This window comes from Chanodichthys erythropterus, chromosome 8 (genome assembly GCF_024489055.1).
Source record: "Chanodichthys erythropterus isolate Z2021 chromosome 8, ASM2448905v1, whole genome shotgun sequence".
NCBI classification, from domain to species: domain Eukaryota; kingdom Metazoa; phylum Chordata; class Actinopteri; order Cypriniformes; family Xenocyprididae; genus Chanodichthys; species Chanodichthys erythropterus.
Window position 1 is genome coordinate 36,177,253 of NC_090228.1, and position 22,000 is coordinate 36,199,252.

General features: G+C 40.2%; 1 protein-coding gene across 1 annotated transcript; it reads right to left on the bottom strand.

Annotated features, from left to right (window-relative positions):
- Positions 1-10,052: 10,052 nt before the first annotated feature.
- LOC137025199 (CD209 antigen-like protein C) lies at positions 10,053-20,342 on the bottom strand. The gene is made up of 5 exons (XM_067393226.1): positions 20,183-20,342; positions 15,710-16,045; positions 15,389-15,516; positions 10,307-10,413; positions 10,053-10,191 (listed from the first exon to the last, which is right to left on the bottom strand). The coding sequence occupies exons 1-5, from the start codon at positions 20,340-20,342 to the stop codon at positions 10,053-10,055; spliced, it is 870 nt and encodes a 289-aa protein (XP_067249327.1).
- Between the last annotated feature and the right edge of the window lie 1,658 nt (positions 20,343-22,000).

The following is a 22,000-nucleotide window of genomic DNA, read 5'->3' on the forward strand; positions in this document are numbered from 1 at the left end:
ATCGGCCACACGGCCACGATGGGCCACACAGAGACAAGGCCGCGATCGGCCACACAGCCACGATAGGCCACACAGAGACAAGGCCGCGATCGGCCACACAGCCACGATAGGCCACACAGAGACAAGGCCGCGATCGGCCACACGCCACGATAGGCACATAGAGACAAGGCCGCGATCGGCCGCACAGCCACGATAGGCCACACAGAGACGAGGCCGCGATCGGCCACACAGCCACGATAGGCCACACAGAGACAAGGCCGTGATCGGCCACGCAGCCACGATAGGCCACACGGAGACAAGGCCACGATCGGCCACGCAGAGACAAGGCCGCAATGGGCCACACAGCCACAATAGGCCACACAGAGACGAGGCCGCGATCGGCCACACAGAGACAAAGCCGCAATGGGTCACACGGCCACGATAGGCCACACAGAGATGAGGCCGCACGAGCCCCCAAAAATTGAACAGCTATAGAAGCTGGAAATGATTAAATGAAATACGAAAACACCACCACCAGTATTTGCATGATTTTACCTTAAACTTGACTTGAGAGAGCTTGTTGAGCTTCGAGGATGGTTTTAGAATCTGGTCTAATATAGGATTCGAATGCAGAGGAGGACCATCTGCCCAGGAGCTTGATGGCTGAAGATGAAACTCCTCGTTGGGCTGCTGTGGTGGCAGCCCCGATCCTAAAAGAGTGACCAGTATATAGCGAGGGGGAAAGGCTGCAGCTTTCTATGGTGGTAGCTAAATGAGTCCTGAACCAAGCTTTAGTGAGGGGTGCTCCATCAGGTAAGAGGAAAAGGGGAAAATGATCGAGAGTTTTAGGCCGGACTTTGAGATATTTGATCATGGAATTGAAAGGACAGAAGCTGTTATTAAGTTTAGAAAAGGTTAGAGTGACACCAGATCCTTGAGAATCATTCTTAGAATGCTTCAGAAAAAGAGTAAAGAAATTGGGTGAAAAACCTAAATCGGAAAAAGACAGACCAAGGGCAGGATTGAAATGTTTAGAATCTGAAGTAAATTCCCCTGGGCGCATGAAACCGTAGAAGGCTGATAGAAACACTGCTTCCAGCAAAATGTTAATATAAGGGGAAAAGAGACCATTGCGGATGGAAAGAATTAATCTTTGTAAAATAGACAAAGTAATTGGAAGGCGGTGATCTGGAGGTTTGCTGGACGAGTTAGCCATCCCTTTGAGTAATAAGCGAATGGATGGCACGGAGAAAAGACTTGGGTAATTAGGATTAAAATATCTTGCATAAAATTGAATGCCTGCGAGCGACCTACGGATGGAAGAAATTTTAAGTTTGCGATTTTCAAAATTGTGAACTAGAAAAGCACAGACGGTCGATATTAGAATGGGAAATAAAGAAATCTGAAGGGAAAAACAAAACATAAGAAATGAAGACCATGCTGAAGTATAAGCTTTAAGTGTGGAAGGAGCCACGCCTTTGGAGATATAGTGACTAGCCGATTTGAGCAATTGGTCTAATTTAATATGATCCTTGCTAGTGGAGGGCATGGTGTTGGATCCTGATTGGCTGAAGGGCAGAGCCGTCTGAAAGCCTGGAAACGAAAGCGAGAAAGAGAGTCAGCAATGATATTACGGTGACCAGGAATGTGCGCGGCCAAAATAATAAAATTATGAACGACGGATTGCCAAATTAAACGTCTTAGAACTGGCATGATCAACAGAGAGGAAGATCTACCTTTGTTGATGATAGCGACCGTGGCTTCGTTATCGCAAAACATCATAATACGTTTGCGAGACCACTCGGAGCCCCAGAGAACACTGGCTACCGCCAAAGGGTAGATTTCATGAAGAGCGGAAGAGACGGAACCTGATTCAGGCTTGGGAAATGCTTTTGGCCATTCCTCGGCAAACCATTGCCCTTTAAAAAAACCCCCGAAACCGATAGAGGGGGCAGCGTCAGTGAACAATTGCAAATCTATGGATGATTCAGGAACATCATTATAGAAAAAGGAAATACCGTTCCAATGATTTATTAAGCGAGACCAAAAGCTGAGATCAGACAAACACCCTTCGTCTACCTGAATTGGGTCGCTTAATTTTGGCACGGAGTGCGCGAGAGTTAACAGCCGAGAAATAAATGTCCTGCCTTGAGGAATAATACTCATAGCGAAATTTAAGTGACCGAGCAGAGAAAGCATGTCGCGCTTAGATACGGAAGGTAACGAAGAAAAAGTTTCCAGAAACTCCCTAATTCGTAAAAGCTTCTCGTTTGGAAGAGAGGCTTGCATGTTGACAGTATCGAGTAAGATGCCGAGAAATTCTAGCGAAGTTGAGGGGCCCATGGTTTTTTCCTCTGAAAGGGGAACGCCGATATCACTAAAAACTTGCTTAAGCGTGTCGAGAATTGAAGATTGGGAAGAAGGAAAATCGATCAGCAGAAAATCGTCGAGCAAATGTAAAACGAATGGAAGTTTACAGGCGTTTAGCAGGATCCAACACAGGGCTTCAGAAAGAGAATTAAAAATATGGGGACTACTTCTACACCCGAACGTGAGCCTCACTGCAAAGTAAAATTTTGATTCCCATCTAACGCCGAATAATGGCCAGTCGGAGGGGTGAATGGGCATAGTCTTGAAAGCATCAGTAATGTCGGCTTTAGCCAGCCAAGCGCCTTGACCGGCTATCTTGATTAAATGAATGGCATGGTCGACTGAAGCATAATGCAGAGAAAACGGAGCTAAAGGGATTAGTTCGTTAACACTTGCGGTATGAATAGAATGAGGAGAAGACATGTCGAAGATGAGACGTTTTTTACCAGAATATTTACGAGTAGCAACGCCGATAGAATTGATCCGAAAAGGAGAAAAGGGAGGAGAAGCAAAAGGGCCAATAACGTAACCTTTATTTACTTCCTTCTCTACAGAGCTGAAACCACATCAGGCTCTGATAAAGCGGATCGAAGGTTTTTTGTCACAAAAGAAGATGTAAGATGGGAAAGGATGCCCACCCGAAACCCTTGAGACAGACCGGTGATTAAGTAATCAACGAAAGTTGGATCGGGGTGAGAAGAGAGGTAGCTAGAGAGGACTGGAATATTAATAGGTGTTGATGGGTGTCTGTTCAGAATTTTTTCTGAATTTGGGTCTTCCCTCGGGTTGCTGGCCTGTACCTGCGAGGGCAGACTGATTTCGGGTGTGGATCCTTGCAAAAGCTACAAATATGAGCAAATTTACATTGAGAAAAGGAACACACAGACTCATTGAAATTATTACATAGGCTAATGCCGTTAAACTCCACAATAGGGCGACCTTTACGGTCGAGAGGAGCGCTTACGTTTTCAGCACTATGGACAGCGGCCGGGTCTTTAGTAGCGAATGCTTTAGGGCAGAATGAAGCCGAGTGTCCGTGAGCGCTACATATAGTGCATGCTAAGATCTTTTGACCGCCAAAATGACGGACGAGCAGTTCGGTGTCGGTAACTGACCAGTTCAGTTTTGTGTTGTACAGGCAAATGTAAGAAGCGGATTTGGCAGAAAAAGATTTGTGATATTCGTAAAATAGAGTTCCTCCATATCTTTGATTAAAATCCGCCATCATGGTTAGGTAAAGATCGAGCTCTTCCCTTCGATCTGGGAACACTTGGCACAGAATGTCTCGGTAGATGCTGAAAGCAATAACGAATTCGCCAAATGAGAGATTTCGTTGTAATCTGGGATCGGACGTTTTGAGAAAGACTGCCACGTCACCACAGTCAACCATTTGTCTGTCAGCTGCAGGTGAAGGAAGCAATAAGGTTGCCAGGTTTATGTTCTTACCTTGGATGATGTTAGCTCTTATTTGGGGTGACACCGTTACTGCAGCAGGTGAAACAAAACTCCTACCAAACTCTTGAGCTGGAACAGCCGTGGAGAGACTGAAGTTTGGCGTAGCGGGCACGGCCGAAGCATGTTGGAATGGCGTCTGGATCGTAAGAGAAGCTGGCAAGGCAGAAGAGGTCGAAGGCACACACGATGAAAAGTTTAATCCGGCAGGTGGAGGAAAATCCGTTGGAGTTGCTAGAGCGCTTGGAAAAGAATTTGCTGAAAGGTTAGAGGACGCAAAGGAATTTTCAAATTTCGAAACCTTTGATTCTAAGCCTTTAACGGTGTCAGAAAGGCTTTGAACAACCTGAATGAGCTGCGAATTAATATCCACAGGTCCGGAAACGGTCGGAGGAGATGTTATCCGTGCAGACTGCGAGGATCTTTTGGCTGAATGTGGAGAAGACGACTTGGCGGCCCTCTTCTTTCCGACTTGTTTGGTGTGGCCTGACGGCGCTGAAGTTGAAGCAGCGGTGTCGGCCGTGATAGGTGGACTGCCTAGGGTATTTTGGGCCATGAGAAGCAAGTCTTCTCTGGATAATCCTTGGCTGACCGGGATTCCGACAGCCTCGAGAGTGTTGATTATTTTGTCCGAGGGCCACTGAACCCATGAGGTGTCGCGGCACTGAATGCGCGTACTACGACGCAGGGGAAGAGGAGATGGTGGAACGAAATCCTCCTCGGAATCTGAATAATCGCACACGGTATATCTGTTAGAAGACATAGCAAATTGGTTTGCGACTGACGCTCCGTTAACTGAAAGTTTCCGTCAGCATCTGCGAACTCAGACAAGCGTAAGTGCTGATCTTTTATACTCCAAGTGTTAGATAATGATTGGTTAGATCTGAATTGATAAGTGACGTAACATTTGAGTCTTCCCAGCAGAACTTGCGCTAGAGCTTCATTTCAAGTCCAAATGTGAGTTCAATTATTCAGTTCAGTTCAAAAACAATTCCTGATACTCCTACCACTCTGGCAGCGAGTCACCATACGCAGGAGATTTCCTCACTGATGCGATGGAGAAGATGAGTTGAAAGTCTGGGTCTGGCTCGCCATCCCGAATCTCACCCGCACACCGAAGATCCAATCCTCGCTCCGACCGAGCCTCAAACCAAGCAAAAAACCTGACCTGTGTAACAGGTCATAAACACAATAAATCTCTTTTTAAATCCTCAAATTACACAAATGAATGTTTCACAGTCTCTGAGTTGTAACATTACTGCTACGGTGCTTTTTCTCCTCAATAATGGCGGCGGAGCGGCCTCTTTTAATTCACGGCTCCGTTTCTCACACAAATACCGCACATCTTTCATTTACAAAGCATACATTCACTTTTATAACATTCACAATTTTCATAAACCCAAAATATTAACTGGTAAACAGTTTATGGCGAAGCATTTCCTTGTAAACAGCTACATTTTTTAATGTTAGCTCTCCGCCAGAGAAAAAAAAAAAAAAAAGTACAACACGGCAAAATGCGAGAAAACAACTCAAACTCACCAAAACCGGTGTGGCTTAGTTCTCATAAAATCCCTGTCAGTTCCTGACCAGGTAAGTTATGTTTTTCAACAGCAAAATCAACTTTTTCACTCTTTTTTTCTACTTATTAAACACAGCTCGTTCTCTCCCTCAGGTCTCTGCTGCAGCATCACTCAAGTGCTGTATCTAACGTCACTAATCCCTTAAAGGGGCAGTGACATGAATTTTCTGTCAGCATACTTTTAATCTTAAACAATAAATTGTTGTATTAACATTTTTAATTAACCCTGATGAATTAATTTACATTAGATGAATCACTTAATTTCAGCTTTTAAACTATTTATTCTTATTTGTCATATTTCAACATGGGTTACACCCTGCCTACAGCCGCAACACAGAAAAACATACAGGCCGGCTTCCAGTGTACAGGCATATGGCCATACAATTGTAACATTTTTCAGGACTATGACTTTGCGCCTTCTCAAGTCACAGATCGTCCTGATCCATCTGGGGCTCTTCAACAGAACTCCTCTCCAGCTCATCTGCCGCCCGGCTCCTCTCCTCCTTACCTGCCGCCCGGCTCCTCTCCAGCTCACCTGCCGCCCGGCTCCTCTCCTCCTTACCTGCCGCCCGGCTCCTCTCCAGCTCACCTGCCGCCCGGCTCCTCTCCAGCTCACCTGCCGCCCGGCTCCTCTCCAGCTCACCTGCCACCCAGCTCCTCTTCAGCTCACCTGCCGCCCGGCTCCTCTCCAGCTCACCTGCCGCCCAGCTCCTCTTCAGCTCACCTGCCGCCTGGCTCCTCTCCAGCCATTCATGCTGTCCACCTGCACTCTGATGAGATGCCGAGCACCTCAGGGTCCATCGTAGGTCAGTCGTTCAGCCCATCACTCATTAGGCCATTTCCAAAAGCAGGCCCAAGGAAAGAGACAGGTAGGGGTAGGAAGAAGAGGCACTCGGAAATCCTCACTGATACACCAGTGAAGCTGGCATTGGAAGAGGAGGAGCGTCGAAAAGGGAAAAACATCAGAAAAAAAAATCTTGGGGAGTGAGAAAAGCAAAAACAAGAAGGTAAAAAAACCTGCCGGGAAAAGGGTGAAGGCTGATAACTCCTCTTCAGAAAAGGAAGATTTCTGTGACGTCTGCATGGAACCATTCAGAAATTCAAGATCCAAAGAAGTGTGGGTCAAGTGTGTTTTATGTAGCTTTTGGGCCCACCAGGCATGCACTCCAGGCCTGACCAATTTTATTTGTCACCATTGTGACTCTGATTAACAATGCATTTAATTTGTTTGTTCTTGTCACCATTGTGACTTAAGTATGCATTTAATTTGTTTGTTCTTGTCACCATTGTGACTGATAAAGAATGCATTTCATTTGTTCATTCTGTGGAGTGGGGGTAAATATGTTTATGTTAATTTGCTCTCACTCACACACACAGACATGCACACACAAACGTACACGTGTGCATGCACAAAAACACACAATGTGCTCATACACTCCCCATATTCACACATATTTTATTGTTGCAGCCATTCATTTAAAATAAAACGGTTGTTGTGGCATATCACTTAGTACCCTTAGTTTTTGTGCATTTTGTCTACCTGTTACAACTTACCCCAGTATGTGTTACAACCTACCCCAGTAGTGGGGTAGGTTGTAACAAAGGACCACCTTGTATTTGTCATCATCTCACAAAGTCTGTGACGTAGTTGAATAAATTTAAATTGTTGCCATTTGTAGTAGACAAATGTGGGTACTTTGCCTAAAAGTTTCAGACGTATAGCCTAAAAAAAAAGGTAGTTTTAGGTGCTGAAGAAAAAAGTGTTACAACCATACCCGGTCTCCCCTACTTAAAGTATTAACTATATCCAGAATAACATTTGCTATGATGTGATTACTAATATGTTGGAGTCAATGCATTATATGCATTATATATGTATTATTGTATTCCCGTATGCATTTTCTTTCTCTTGTAATCATTGTTTTTAATTAGGTCAGTCTAGTAATATGTGTGTAAGAAGTGTGTCATGTTTGAGCTCTAAATGCAGAATTTATAATTCTCTGTAATTCTGTGTGAATGAAACATTGAAATTCAGTATCAGGAAAATATTAAGAAACTTTATGAAGTTGTTAATAAAACAGGAGAATGTTCTGCAGACATCATTTTATCCAGAATTGGTAAAATACTCTAACCTCAATTTTCGCTGAACGAATAATTGATGAAGTGTTAAATATTAATTCTGAATCATTTACAGTGAATCATTTACAGTTGATTCGATTCTTATTCCCTGTAACAATTAAATTGAGCTAATAAATGACCGTAAGGCTAAGGTACATTACACCGTATACATGAACACAAGATTAAAGGCAACATAAAACAAGTGATTATTTATTACTAAAATACTGTTTACTAAAAAAATACTTACATTTATGGGTCTCTCTGCTCGCTTGGTCGGCCATGTTGGAAATTTATCATACCCCTTCGTCTGAAGTGTGGTCCCGAAAAATCTTTGTTTGAAGGGCTACCTGGCCCTTCCCCCTACCCCTTCCCCTCCAACCAAATGAGAATTGGGACACCCCTACCCCTCCACGTGAACGCGCGAAACAAAGGGTAAGGGGTAGAATTGGGATTGGGCCTTTATCTCTGATTTCTCTGAATTGCTTACTGTTGCTTGTGCTCAATATAACAATATTATTAAGCTTGGCGATTTCAATATTCATGTGGATTCTGACTGTACTTCTGCTTAGGACTTTAAGACTATATTGGACTGTTTTGATTTAACACAGCACATTCATTTTCCTACACACTGCCATTCTCATACCCTTGACTTAATCTGCTCTGTTGGTATTAATAATGTTTGTGTCCAGGAAGTTGGCATATCTGACCATAAACTCGTTGACTTTAGTTTCTCTCTCCCCCTTGCCAAATCTAAAATCAAATCTTCAATATCTTATCGAAACCTGAATAACATAAACGCTGACAATTTCTCTACTGCTATTGCTGCTTCCTCCTTGCCTCTCTCTGTCAATCTCTGTTGTCCTGGTGAGATTCTCTCCTCATATAACGTCTTGGAAGCTCTGGCCCCAGTAAAGACCAGAACTGTTCCCTCAGCTTATTCTCCCCCCTGGTTCACCCCAGAGCTCAGATTAATGAAAGCAAAGACTAGGCGTCTTGAACGTATCTATAAGAAGACCTGTCTTCCTGTTTATGCTACCCTCTGCTCTGAATTCATGTCACAATATAAAAAGCTCTTAACACTGCACGTGTTACCTACTTGTCTTATATTATAAACAGAGCAAAGTGTAAACCCAGGACCCTTTTTTTCTGAGATCAACAAAATTGACAGTATCTATCAATGTTTTTCTTATTTTATTCCTTCAGAAACTTCTACTTTTCAGATACCCTACCCAATCTAATTTTACTCTCACCAATACATCTGTGGTTGAACAGCTGATTATGAGCTCTAACTCCTCCACCTCCACAATTTCCAATCTTCCATTTTTGTCTAAAGTCCTAGAAAAAGTGGTTGCCACGCAACTACAGACTCATTTGGACAAAAATAATCTGCAGGAACCATTTCAGTCTGGTTTTCGCCCCCGCCACAGTACAGAGATTGCTCTTCTCAAAGTGGTGAATGACCTCATCCTCACCTCTGATTCTGGTGTCCTCAGTCTTCGTGTCCTTTTGGACCTGAGTTCAGCTACCGTCTGCCACTCTACTTCTGTCCCGTTTGTCTGTGATCGGCATTTCAGAAACAGCTTTACAATGGCTAAGTTCATATCTCACAAATTCTCATTCTGTCACCCTCTCCCGTGGAGTGCCTCAAGGATCTGTCCTTGGTCCACTTTTATTTTTAATCTACACACTTCCCCTAGGTTAGATCATCCGGCGCCATGGCTTTATTTTCCACAGTTAAAGTTATGGCGCCAGATGATCTGACCACAAATTTATTTGTGTGACGACACACAAATTTATTTTACTGTACAACATAACTCTGTTTTTCCTCACCCTTCTTTAACATCTTGCTTACACAATCTCAAAATATGGATGGCTCAAAACTCCTTAAAGTTGAATATCGAAAAAAACTGAAATTCTGCTTGTAGCCCCTAAATCCCTTCGCATGGTGTTCTGCTCAGACACAACTTAGCAAAACAAAGTTACTGTTACTGTGCTGGTAAATGCACCAGAGACACAATTATAGTACTTAAATGGGAAAAGTAAAATTTTTTGTAATATGACCCCTTTAAAGGTTGTGATGCTTTCGTCCTTTTCACCCCACTTTTCAAGAGTTTTATTTTTTGTCATTTTGTCATTGATTGTGTTAAACTGTTAAATAAAATAAATAGGCTCAACTTCTGGAAAGGTGTCATTTATATTTTAATAGGTTTTTCCCCATCTTTGAAATGGTCAGGAATTTGTTGACGCACCATTGAGGTATTGCTGAAACACTAATACTGTTTCAACATTAACTTGTTACATGGCAACATTATTTTATGTTGACAATTCAGTTGTATTTAAACAAAAGTGACTTCGAATCAACATCACATTAACAGTGATCAATGAACATTGATGTTATTAAATATGTTAATAAATAATGTATTTATTGTGATAAGATGTCCTCATGTACTTTACTCACTGACCCGATACAGTAGTTACTGTCATCATTTACATCTATAGTGAGAATATTAAGAAACTTGACTCGGTTACAACACACTTCACAAATATATTTCATTTATTTATTTTTAAAAAAAATATTTTTCTCACAGATCCATTTAAAAATATTATTACATTGATAATCATACCACCCTGATGAATATAACACAGCACAGTTCTCTTTTTTAGATCCATTTGGTTCTTTATCTGCCCAGATCCTGAAAGAACAGATCAGCATTAGATGTTCAGTGCTGCTTCCTGTGTGATATGATACTGACTGTGAGATATGATCATTTATTAGAGAATAATCAGTTTAATTCAGTGATTTCTCACCCAGAGGTCATGTTGGTGCCATCAACCCATTTCCATCTGTCCTCCACATCACTGTCAGTCAGACCAATCCAGACTCCAGCGTTACCAGATATCTTTCTAACAAACTCCTAGTAGAATGAACCAGGAAGTCACATTTAAAGGGTTAGTTCACCTGAAACTGAAAATGTTCAATTCCTCATACTCATGTTCCAGATCCAAAAACATTTCACTCATCTTCGGTTCAAGAAGTTCATAATGAGATTGTAAAAGGAATCCATGGATGAACTGAGTGGTTTAATCCAAGTGAAATACATTTTCATTAAAAGGACAGAAATATTTTAGATTTCAGTAAAAAAAAAAAATATATAATAATTTATTTTCTGAAGAAGAACTTAAGTCTTATGAAAAGACAGGAGGGTGAGGAATTGATGACAGAATGATCATGTTTGGGTGAACTAACTCTTTAATGTCTGTGTTGGTGAGTAGACATTCATACTGTGAGCAGCACAACCTTTGGTGCCCAATCTACACTGAACAAAATTATAAACGCAACACTTTTGTTTTCATGAGCTGAACTCAAAGATCTAAGACTTTTTCTATGTACACAGAAGGCCTATTTCTCTCAAATATTTTTCACAAAACTGTCTAAATCTGTGTTAGTGAGAACTTCTCCTTTGCCGGGATAATCCATCCACCTTACAGGTGTGGCATATCAAGATTAGACAGCATGATTATTGTGCCTTAGGCTGGCCACAATAAAAGGCCACTCTAAAATGTGCAGTTTTACTGTATTGGGGGGGGTGTAACCAACACTCTCCTTGGTATAGAGTTGATCAGGTTGTTGATCGTGGCCTGTGTAATGTTGGTCCACTCCTCTTCAATGGCTGTGTGAAGTTGATGGATATTGGCAGGAACTGGAACACGCTGTCGTATACGCTGATCCAGATCATCCCAAACATGCTCAATGGGTGACATATCCGGTGAGTATGCTGGCCATGCAAGAACTGGGATATTTTCAGCTTCCAGAAATTGTGTACAGATCCTTGCAACATGGGGCCGTGCATTATCATGCTGCAACATGAGGTGATGGTCGTGGATGAATGGCACAACAATGGGCCTCAGGATCTCGTCACGGTATCTCTGTGAATTCAATAAAATGCACCTGTGTTCGTTGTCCATAACATACACCTGCCCATACCATAATCCCACTGCCACCATGGGCCACTGGATCCACAATGCTGACATCAGCAAACCACTCACCCACACAACGCCATACACGCTGTCTGCAATCTGCCCTGTACAGTGAAAACCGGGATTCATCCGTGAAGAGAACACCTCTCCAAAGTGCCAGATGCCATCGAATGTGAGCATTTTCCCACTCAAGTCAGTTATGATGACGAACTGCAGTCAGGCCGAGACCCTGATGAGGACGACGAGCATTCAGTGAGCTTCCCTGAGACAGATTTTTGGAGGTGAAGGTGCTGGTGTGGTTACACGTGGTCTGCGGTTGTGAGGCCGGTTGGATGTACTGCCAAATTCTCTGAAATGCCTTTGGAAATGGCTTATGGTAGAGAAATGAACATTCAATTCAGGGGCAATGCCAACTGCATGCTCCCTCAAACCTTGTGACATCTATAACATTGTGCTGTGTGATAAAACTGCACATTTTAGAGTGGCTTTATATTGTGGCCAGCCTAAGGCACACCTGTGCAATAATCATGCTGTCTAATCCAATACTAACCAACTGCAGAACCATACGTCATAACAGCCTGAGGCTGGAAGTGGGCGGAGTAACAGTCTCATGTCAGATGTGGGCGGAGTTAGCGACAAACAAGCAAACAATCATGGCGGAAGAAGAGAACACGGTAAAAAAGTTTCTTGTGTTGTGTTTTTAATCGATCACGTTTATGTGTTGTGTATTTATTCGATCGTTAACACTTAACATGACTTAAATATTTTGTAAATGGGCTTCAAAGTCACTTTATCACGTCTTTTGATATTTTACAAATCGTCTCACCTTGCTTGCACCCAGGTGAAAAAAATACTATAGTCATTTAGTAAATACTATAGTGTTTTTGAACCATACTATAGTACTATAAGTACTTGAATTAATTTATTGTGGTAATTCTATAGTAGCTGTGATAATATAACAACTATAATAATATAAACAAATTACTTTACCCAATATTGTACTACAGTAGGTTTTCTACAACTATAGTATATTATACTACAATATACACTACAGTTTACTGTAGTAAAAACTAAAGTAGAGTATTTATAACAGTTTACCAGTTTACTGTAGCATTCATTAGTGTTGTAAATACTATAATATTTACAGTGTACAAAAATTTACTACAGTATGGTTCAAAAACACTAATATTTACTATAGTATTTTTTCACCTGGGTGTTTACATATTCATGGTTTGTGATATTACTTGTTGTTGGTGCTGTATTTTATTTAATTGGTTACATTTTACAATACTGATCAGTGTTTTTGTGGATTTTAGAGGGATATTAGTATTGGGAGATGCTCCGCTTTGCTTCATTTACAGCGATGCAAAACGTGCTGCAACAACTTCCACTGTCCAGTGCTCTTAAACCGACCAGACGGCACTGGTTGAATGAACACCTTCAAAAAACACCTTCAAAAAACCTTCACAAAAAGGCTGTTGTCAGTGGAGGTATGAACGTTTTTTTTGTATTCTCAATTTAAAATGTTGTTTTTGCAATGCAGTAAGTAGTAATTTTGACTTTAGAAGAACGAAACTTGTTTCTTTTATGCAAGTTTTATGGTTATATGTTTACGTTTTTCTTTGATTTTGCAATGCAGTAAATTGACAAGCAGTCTCACCCCAGGACAGTGGAAGCTGATCAAAAACAAGGTTAGTTTCATAAGACTTTCATAAACACATGCTTCTTGTACAGATGGTGTGTTGTTATATCTGTCAAATCTTTTCAGGAATAACTTAATAATATTCCATTGTTTTAGAAACAGTTGACCGGCTCTGTGGGATCTTCATGTTAATGGTAAGAAAAAAAAAGGAAAAGTTAAAAGTTTTTAAAAATGTATGAACTTCTCTTTTCATTAGAATGAAAAACATATATGAGGGCTTTTCATACTTTAAATAGTTAACCCTGGGTGATTGTAAACCCCAGGTAAACAGAATCCTGGGTTATCTTGATTCACGTTTCACACTGATCATCATTTACCTGAGGTTAACAATTAATTCTGAGTTTTCATACGCAGCGTTTCACACTGTACATTACTAAACCCTGGTTAACATCCTTATTTGCAGTGTCAGTGTCACCGATCAGATAAACAAAGCACACAATATGTTCACATAAATGCTCAGGCATTGCACATCCTCATTACATATAGATACATAACTTCACTATCAAGTTTATCCTGAATTAACATTTCAGACTATAAAAGAATTAAACAGTATTTTCTTTGTCAGCATTTGTTGTTGTTTTTTCTTTCCAATGCTGAATTTTCTATTTATATACAATGCACAGTGTTTCTGTGACTGTCAAAAGCATGTAAATATACAAGCAATATGTGGAGCGTTACTTTACCCAGGGTTAAAAGTGGTGTTTAGGACGACGATAACCCGGGGTTAAGTGCAGCGTGAAAAGACATGTGAATTGCTTACCTTTTGTAAAAAAAATAAAATAAAAAATAAAAAATTATGCTGAACATAACTGATTAATTTCATTAGTAACAGGGTATGATTTATGTCTTCAATATATAAACATGAGAAAAACAGAATGTCAAAACTTTATTATACATGCTGTGCTGCATCCTGACTACAACACAAAGTGTTGTTAAATACACTTTTAACATCTCATCCCATTTGTTTGTACTCTTCTCTCATGAAGGAGCCACGGATCACAGAAGACTTCTGCGCTGCACAACAACCAAAGGTCTTCACGGGTTTAGTAAAAGAGCAGTGCTTTCTCATATTGAAAGAGGAAGACCAGGAACAAGCCCTTCTTCAACTTTCACAGGCTGAAACGGATGATGACAAACTGGCCAAAGAGCCTTTAGTGTTTTGCTTTCAAATTAAGGATGATATGGACATTTTTCTTAATGAGTGTCTGGACAAGAAGAGTCTTGTAATTAATCGCATGTTTATGGAGATTTTTTTTTTTTTAAAGATTTAATTTGTCATCATGTACCTGCTGTTCAATTTACACTCAATTTGGTTTGATTTTGTAATTTTTAGAGCAAAGCACAGCTAGTAGCTATATAATGCTTGTGCTACTTACATTATAGTACATTTTATTAAAATTAAATAAATATATTTTGTTTTTGGGTTTGATGGATCTGAATTTGCTTAATTCATGCAATCTAGTGTACAACCGTGTAATGCGTATTATATATTATAAAAAACAATGATTCATTCTGAAATGCTTAAGTAAAACATACATTTTATGACAAATGAATACATTTTTATCATTCTTAGTGTTTAAGCTTAGTGTTCAATTGATATTCAGTTAATCATTTAAGACATAAAACAAATTTATGAACTTTTAAAATATTAAAAGGTTACAAGGGGATTTTAATACACACATAGGCTATATATATATATATATATATATATATATATATATATATATATATATATATATAGTAACGTGTTTGTGTGTATACGATTAAGCTATTAACACAATGCGAATCAATCTATATCTATCATTTCAGTTAGATCCTATAATACAATATTTCACATTAACATGGTTTAAATAAACTTTAAAAAGCTCCAAATGGAGCAATGCCTACAGAGATAAATTGGCTCCGCCCACTGTCGTCCTCAGGCTGTTAGTCTGGCACTGTCGTCCTCAGACTGTCATGACGTATGGTTATGCTGTTCTGCAGTTAGTCCGATCTCGTCTAATCAGCATCTTGACATGCCACACCGGTGAGGTGGATGGATTATCTCGGCAAAGGAGAAGTTCTCACTAACACTGATTTAGACAGATTTGTGAACAATATTTGAGAGAAATGGGCCTTTTGTGTCCATAGAAAAAGTCTTATATCTTTGAGTTCAGCTCATGAAAACAAAAGTGTTGTTTATAATTTTGTTTAGTGTATTTTTCACTCACTTGTTCCTCTTTATTGTTTATGATGATCAGATCTGCTCCTCTCTCTGTACAGTATCTTCTGCTCTCAGTCCAGTTCTTCTTCTCAGAGGAAATGAAGTAAAGATTGGATTGATAGTAAATCCATCCATCTGTAAACATAACCAGATCACGATTAGTACTTTTTCCCCTCTTGGACTTAATTAGTTTATGATAGTGGCACCTAATATATATGTTAAGTATATAATGGTATATATAACTAGATATAGTATATAAAGTTTATGGAATGACCTCATTTAGATATTTAACTCAACACTTGTACTAGTAATTATAATTTAACATTACCCATTTCATTGAGCATCTTCCACAGTTCATTTCTCTCCTGATTGATCTGGTCTCTTTCTTTAGTTAATTCATCCGTTTGATTCGTCAAGGCCATGTTCTTGTTTAATAGCTGGTCTCTCTCATTGGTCAGGTTTTTGTTCTTCATTTTCAGCCCATCTCTCTCTTGTGTGAGGTTGGTGATGTTAGTTAGTAGCTGGTGTGTCTCTGGTGTGTAGTTTGAGCTCTTTGTATGGATGTGGACACACAGCACTATGACTGCAGTCAGCAGAAGAACACACAGCAGCACCAAACACACTGCAGCTGCTCTGGAGCTTCTGATCTTCACATTATCACTTCCTGAAAATGACAGACATCAAGATGAATGTTTTCTCAATTCCTAATTGCTGCTCTATCTTTGTGTTTCTACACCAACACAAAGATAGAGCAGCATTCTCATGAACATTATTATGAAGGACTCAGGTACGGTGTACAATTAAAGACATCCTCAGAACTCAGTCACATGATAAAAAAGCATCACACCTCAGACTAAATGGCTTCAGGTCTCAGGAAAAACGAATTCAGTGTCTTGTACATTTAGGCATCGGTCTCAGTAAAAACAATGGCTATGTTTACATGCACCCAAATAATCCATTTGTAATCAGATTGACGGCTCAATTGGATTGAAAAACATTCATGTGATTTTCATGTAAACACTTTAATCGTTCCGACTGAGCTCGATCCGGATGAAATTTTGATCTGAAAAATTGTGGGAAAAATTGGCTCTGTAGCGCCGCCTATAAAACTTCAACGGTGTGCACCTCGGGCTACTTTCAACGTACATGTACGAAATTCGGTATGTATGTGTAACATCCCATTACCTACAAAAAAGTCTCTTAGAGCAAAGTCCACTATTTTTAATTTCCTGTGCGATTTTTGTGTAGTTTTTGACATTTTCAGGCCTCATACTTTAACAAACTCCTCCTACAGTTTTAATCCGATCATCTTCAAATTTGTTTGTGTAATCACAAGGCTTGTGCGACTCGAAATTGCGAAGATCTTGAGTTTTCATAAAAGGGCGTGTCTGCTGTGCTCTAAATCACTCACAAATCTTATGATAATTCGATAATCTCCATTCAGTTTCACACAATATTAGTTGTTTTCATGCCTTTTGCACAACATTGCACCATTTCATGCTTTTCATCTTCAGAAAGATCTTTCTTCCTCTCCATATTGCATGAGAATTGTGACTTGCTTAATAATGTGGAACAACCTCTAAGTAGGGTTTCCATTGACCTGGCAAATTATTTTGTCTGAGATTGATACCAGTTATCTAAAAAGACATGGATAAATAAACAAACAAACATTTTCTTAGAAAAAACTATTGTACTGAAATCTTACTGATATGTCACTTGCATAATAATTTGGAATGCAGTGTAAGGCAAAAATGTCCGATCTGCCCCAAACTTCACAAACTTGATAAAAGTCCCTATCCTGAACACATGTCCATGGCGACAGTCATAGCGCCACCTGCTGGCAACAGGAAGTGACATGTTTAACACTGTTATGGTCTCCTGACAGCATTTTAAAATGTGCCAGCAAGTTCTAAACAGGCTAGCAACATGCTAGAAAAATGTTAGCAAAACACTTAGCTAAGTGTTAAAGCATGCTATCAATACAGTGAAAGAGGAAGTTGCTTTATCTCAGGCATGCAATGTCCAATCTACCCCAAACTTCACACATTTGATAAGAGTCCTTCCCTGAACACATCAACATGACAAATTCAGTTATAGTAATAGCGCCACTTACTGGCAACAGGAAGTTATGTTTTTAACAATATGATGCACTATTAGCAACATGCAATTGAGTACTTAACATGCTAGAAACATTCTAAATCATGCTAGCAACACCTAGCTGACTGCTAAAGCATGCTATTATCGTCATGAAACAAAGTTGTTGTAACTCAGGCATACAGTGTCTGATCAGCCCCAAACTTCACATGTGTGATAAGAGTCCTAGCCTAAAGACATCTATATGCCAATATTCAGTTAGTCATAGTGCCACCTGCTGGCAACAGGAAATGGCATGCTTTACACTAGGGATGTCCAGATCCGATCACGTGATCGGAAATCGGGCCCGATCATGTGGTTTCAGACTCGATCGGAATCGGACATTACCTCCCGATCAGGACTCGGATATATTAGGGGTGCAACGGTTCTCGGTAAAAAAATCAAACCATACGGTTCACTTACGGACGGCACTTGCACTGCGGTCCATCTCGAATGACGACGCATCTATTGGTTAATATGGTTTGTTTAAAATAGCAACGTGGAAAACAGACAGAGTTCAGATAATGTATGTTTCAGTCGATGGATGCGAAAAACGTTACAACAACGATAATCAGAAAGCGTGGACAAAACAGTCACTCTTTGTAAACTGTTAACTGCGAGTGCCGTCTGCTCTAATGTCCAGTCATTTACGCCGTCATCACCCGGGTGTTGATACAGGTGAGACCTGAACAGCACACGTTGCTATCTGTGTTTAAACTAACTCATTTAAGCCTTGCTGATTTAAACCTTCAAGAACAAGACGCGAAAGAGAACTCGCATGCACTGTGAGAAGATTTGTGTGCGCTCATCCGAAGCGCGCACACGCTTATTCCAGTCAGCGCGCAAATACTGAGTTCTCTTTCAAGTCTTGCTCTTCAGCGGACAAATTCATACAAAAATTATGTCAACATGCCCGTCCTAGCGAGTATCCTAGCAAACATAGTCGGTTATGTCTTAAGTGAACGTATATTAGTCGAGAAAAGACAGCGCATGTGTAACAGTATATGAACTGGATCGTGCATGTCTTAAAGGGAAAACAACTATTCCTGCTGCCTGTATTTAATGTTAAATCAAACAACAAATAACAAAGAAATCACTCACTGCTCTTGACTGAATAGTTTTTGTAACTTAAATAATGATTAATCTTTATTTATTTTATACAGTAAAGATAATATGCAGTGATATTTTATATTTGATTACTATTTGAAAACTGTTAGATACCTGAAAAATCTGAAAAGCACTGTTCCTGGATCTGTTTTTTCACTCTTCTTTATTCTTTTTTATGTAGGCTATTAAGTATCGGATCGGGACTCGGTATCGGCAGATACTCAAAATCAAATGACTCGGACTCAAGGGCAAAAAAACGTGATCGGGACATCCCTACTTTACACTGTATTTCACTCCCTGAAACACATTTTAATATACCAAGAAGTACCAAACATACTAGAAACATGTTAAATCATGAAACACTTGGTTGAGTGCTATACAGTTATGCTCAAAGCGCCACTTGTTGGGAGCAGGAAGTCTGGCACTTTTAAATGACTTTGCAATAATTATCCTGTATTTACTCGCTTACATGCATGTCACCCACTGTTCACTGTTTCCTAAAGCCAACGGGTGCGAGGGCCCTTTCATTGCTGCTTGCAGCTTTAATTTATTCATTATTTCTCTTGTGGCCGTACTTATAGGCAAGTCGAAACAAATGAGAATAAGACAAATTAGGTTGTTTTGCTTTAAGTAAAGCCGTGCTTAGATTTCATTGATGACTGCAGAGTTAGGAAATATTATACACTCTTAACAATTTTTAATTATAGGCCTATAATTCATTGTATAATAGCATAATCTTTTATTATCCTCACAGCACAGTTATGTGGTGATGCGATATGAAATTATTGCAGGGCAAATTTATTCTAATATTAATGTAATAATAAAATAAGCCTAACCTAATAGTAATGGGCTAAAAACAGACTAGAAGAATGTAACAGGCCTAAATGGAAATACCAGATCCTCTTATTATTGCCAAGATTTGATTCTCTTGGCAATATCTCTGGTTGTCATCGATACATGATCATCGTCTGTTGATGCAACCTGGGTTATCGCGTGCCCTGCATGCCTGTCCTGTACGCCACTGCCAACAGGACAAAAATAACAATGAGCTCTGTTGGTGTCACGTCCATGGTTGTCCAAGTGTGATTGATATGCTGTCACAGACGCAGAGCACGTGCACAAAAGTTTTAATCAGAATATATATAAAACACATATAAATGGATATTTGAATCAGATTACAGTGTTTAGAGTACATGTAAACAGATCTGCAATTGGATTCAATTCATTCGGATTGATGAAAGTTGGTGCATGTAAACATAGCCAATGCTGGTGTCAGATCTCGTACAATTAGGCATCAGACGAAACGGACTGACCATCCTAACTGAAACACACAGGCTGAGTAAACATTTTAGTCAGTTTCTTTTTCTTTCTCTCCAAAATCATATACAAATTGTTAGTTGTAAAATCCTACAATAGCATCAGAAGAACACAAAGCTGAACCAAACACACTGTAGCTTCTTCTGATCTTCACTCAATCACTTCTGAACAGCACAGGTCTGACATTAGATGACTGAACATGTGCAGACTCTGATGATTTGATCAAAGTAATGAATGTGATTACCTGTACGCTGAAGTGGTTGGGGTGTGTTTGTCTCTGTCCTGAAGTCATGATCTCTCACACATTCTGCACTCTCATAGATTTCCACTGTCATCTCCATTCTGTCTGTGTTCATTCCCTCAGACTCAATCCTGATCACATCTTCATAAATACCATCAGACATTTCTGCTCTTTAACTGTCAAACATTAAATGATCTTGTTCATTGTAGATGTAGTCAGCACTCGTCTTCTTGGCGAATAAACTTGTGGTCAACTTCCCTTTTGTGATGTATATCTGAGTGAAACTTGGCCATTGCTGTAATGTCATGTGATTGACATGTTGTCCCGCTCTTGCTCCAGTAAACATGTCAACAGAGAAGAGAAGTCATTGCAAGTGGGAAGGGAAGTTATTTTAATTAAAGATTATAGGGGCATGTGAATTTATAAATAAATCACTTATAAATATTGCAATATTCCATAAAAAATAAGAATAATAGGTCTAAAATTTTGCAGATGCCCTATTGAAGTCCAAGCTGTCTAAACAAACACATTTGCTCTTATGCCTCACTTCCTTTGTTAGTTTCAGAAGCGTTTCTTAAAATAGAACAACATTAGTAGTAATTTTCCACTGAACAAGCTGTTTTAAATGATACACAAGATAGAGAGAAAAAAAGATTCAATGCATCCATTCATAAATCAGGAGAATAAATGTAGGGCTTCTGTTGGATGTTTGTCCCATCTAGTGTAGCTCTGATCACTGAGTGGACCCCAAACCTCACTTCCATACAGCGCAATGGGCTGAATCAGATTTTACACCAGATTGGAATTGGTAATTCAGTGTTTTGGATGTCTTGTGTTCTAGGGTGGCGCTGCCTAGACTGAACTGGTATCTGTGTTCCTGACATCTGGGCTTTTTCTGGAAGACCATAACGCAGGACTAGCGAGCTGGCAGTGGTGACGGACGCATGAGCGCGTAAGTGTTTTGCTTAATATCTGTCCTGGGTCAGTTGCTTCGTTTATTATTTGCTGCTAGGAAGGATTTAATTCGTATCTGTGTTTGTCCTATTTCCTACCTCGACTATAATTGTATTTTAATTGTACTTGTTTAGAATAACAGCCGCGTTTGCAGACTTTATTGGTGTTATTGCCCGCACTTAAGCTTTAGTTAGTTTCGGTTTTCAGCCATTCACGGGTTTAGGCTTTTGCAGTGCTGATTTGCAAGGCGGGCCTAGCTCGTTTCAATCACGTGTCAATAAGCAGTATATTAATTGTGTGTGCGCGCTGTTGTGGAAGCGTCAGCGGGAGCGTTCAGCCTCCTCGTGTTCGACCGACTCGGGTAAAGACCTGCGACTCTACCTGCGCGACTCCACCGAGCAACGACACCGGTAGGCACTTAAGTTTCTTCCCTCCTTTCACACTTGTCCTTCTTCCTCAGCATGTGCTTTCAACTCATTCCTGTTATCTCTCGGCAACGCTCCACTAACCCACATAAAAGGCAGCGCAATGCTTCTAACCTGCGTCCTGTTTACTCCTCTTCTAACACTAACACTCCTCTCTCTGTCTCTGTGGGTCTATTGAATTGTCAGTCAGCAGTTAACAAAGCTGACTTCATTCCAGTCTTTGCTACTAATTCTTCTCTTAATATCTTGGGCTTGACTGAGACCTGGATTCGTCCAGAGGACTCAGCAACCCCTGCTGCTCTCTCTAACAACTTCACTTTCTCTCATACCCCTCGCCAGTCTGGGAGGGGTGGGGGCACAGGTCTTCTCAGTTCTGACAATTGGAAATACTCGACTCATTCGTCTCTGTGCAACTACAATTCATTTGAGTTTCATGCTATTA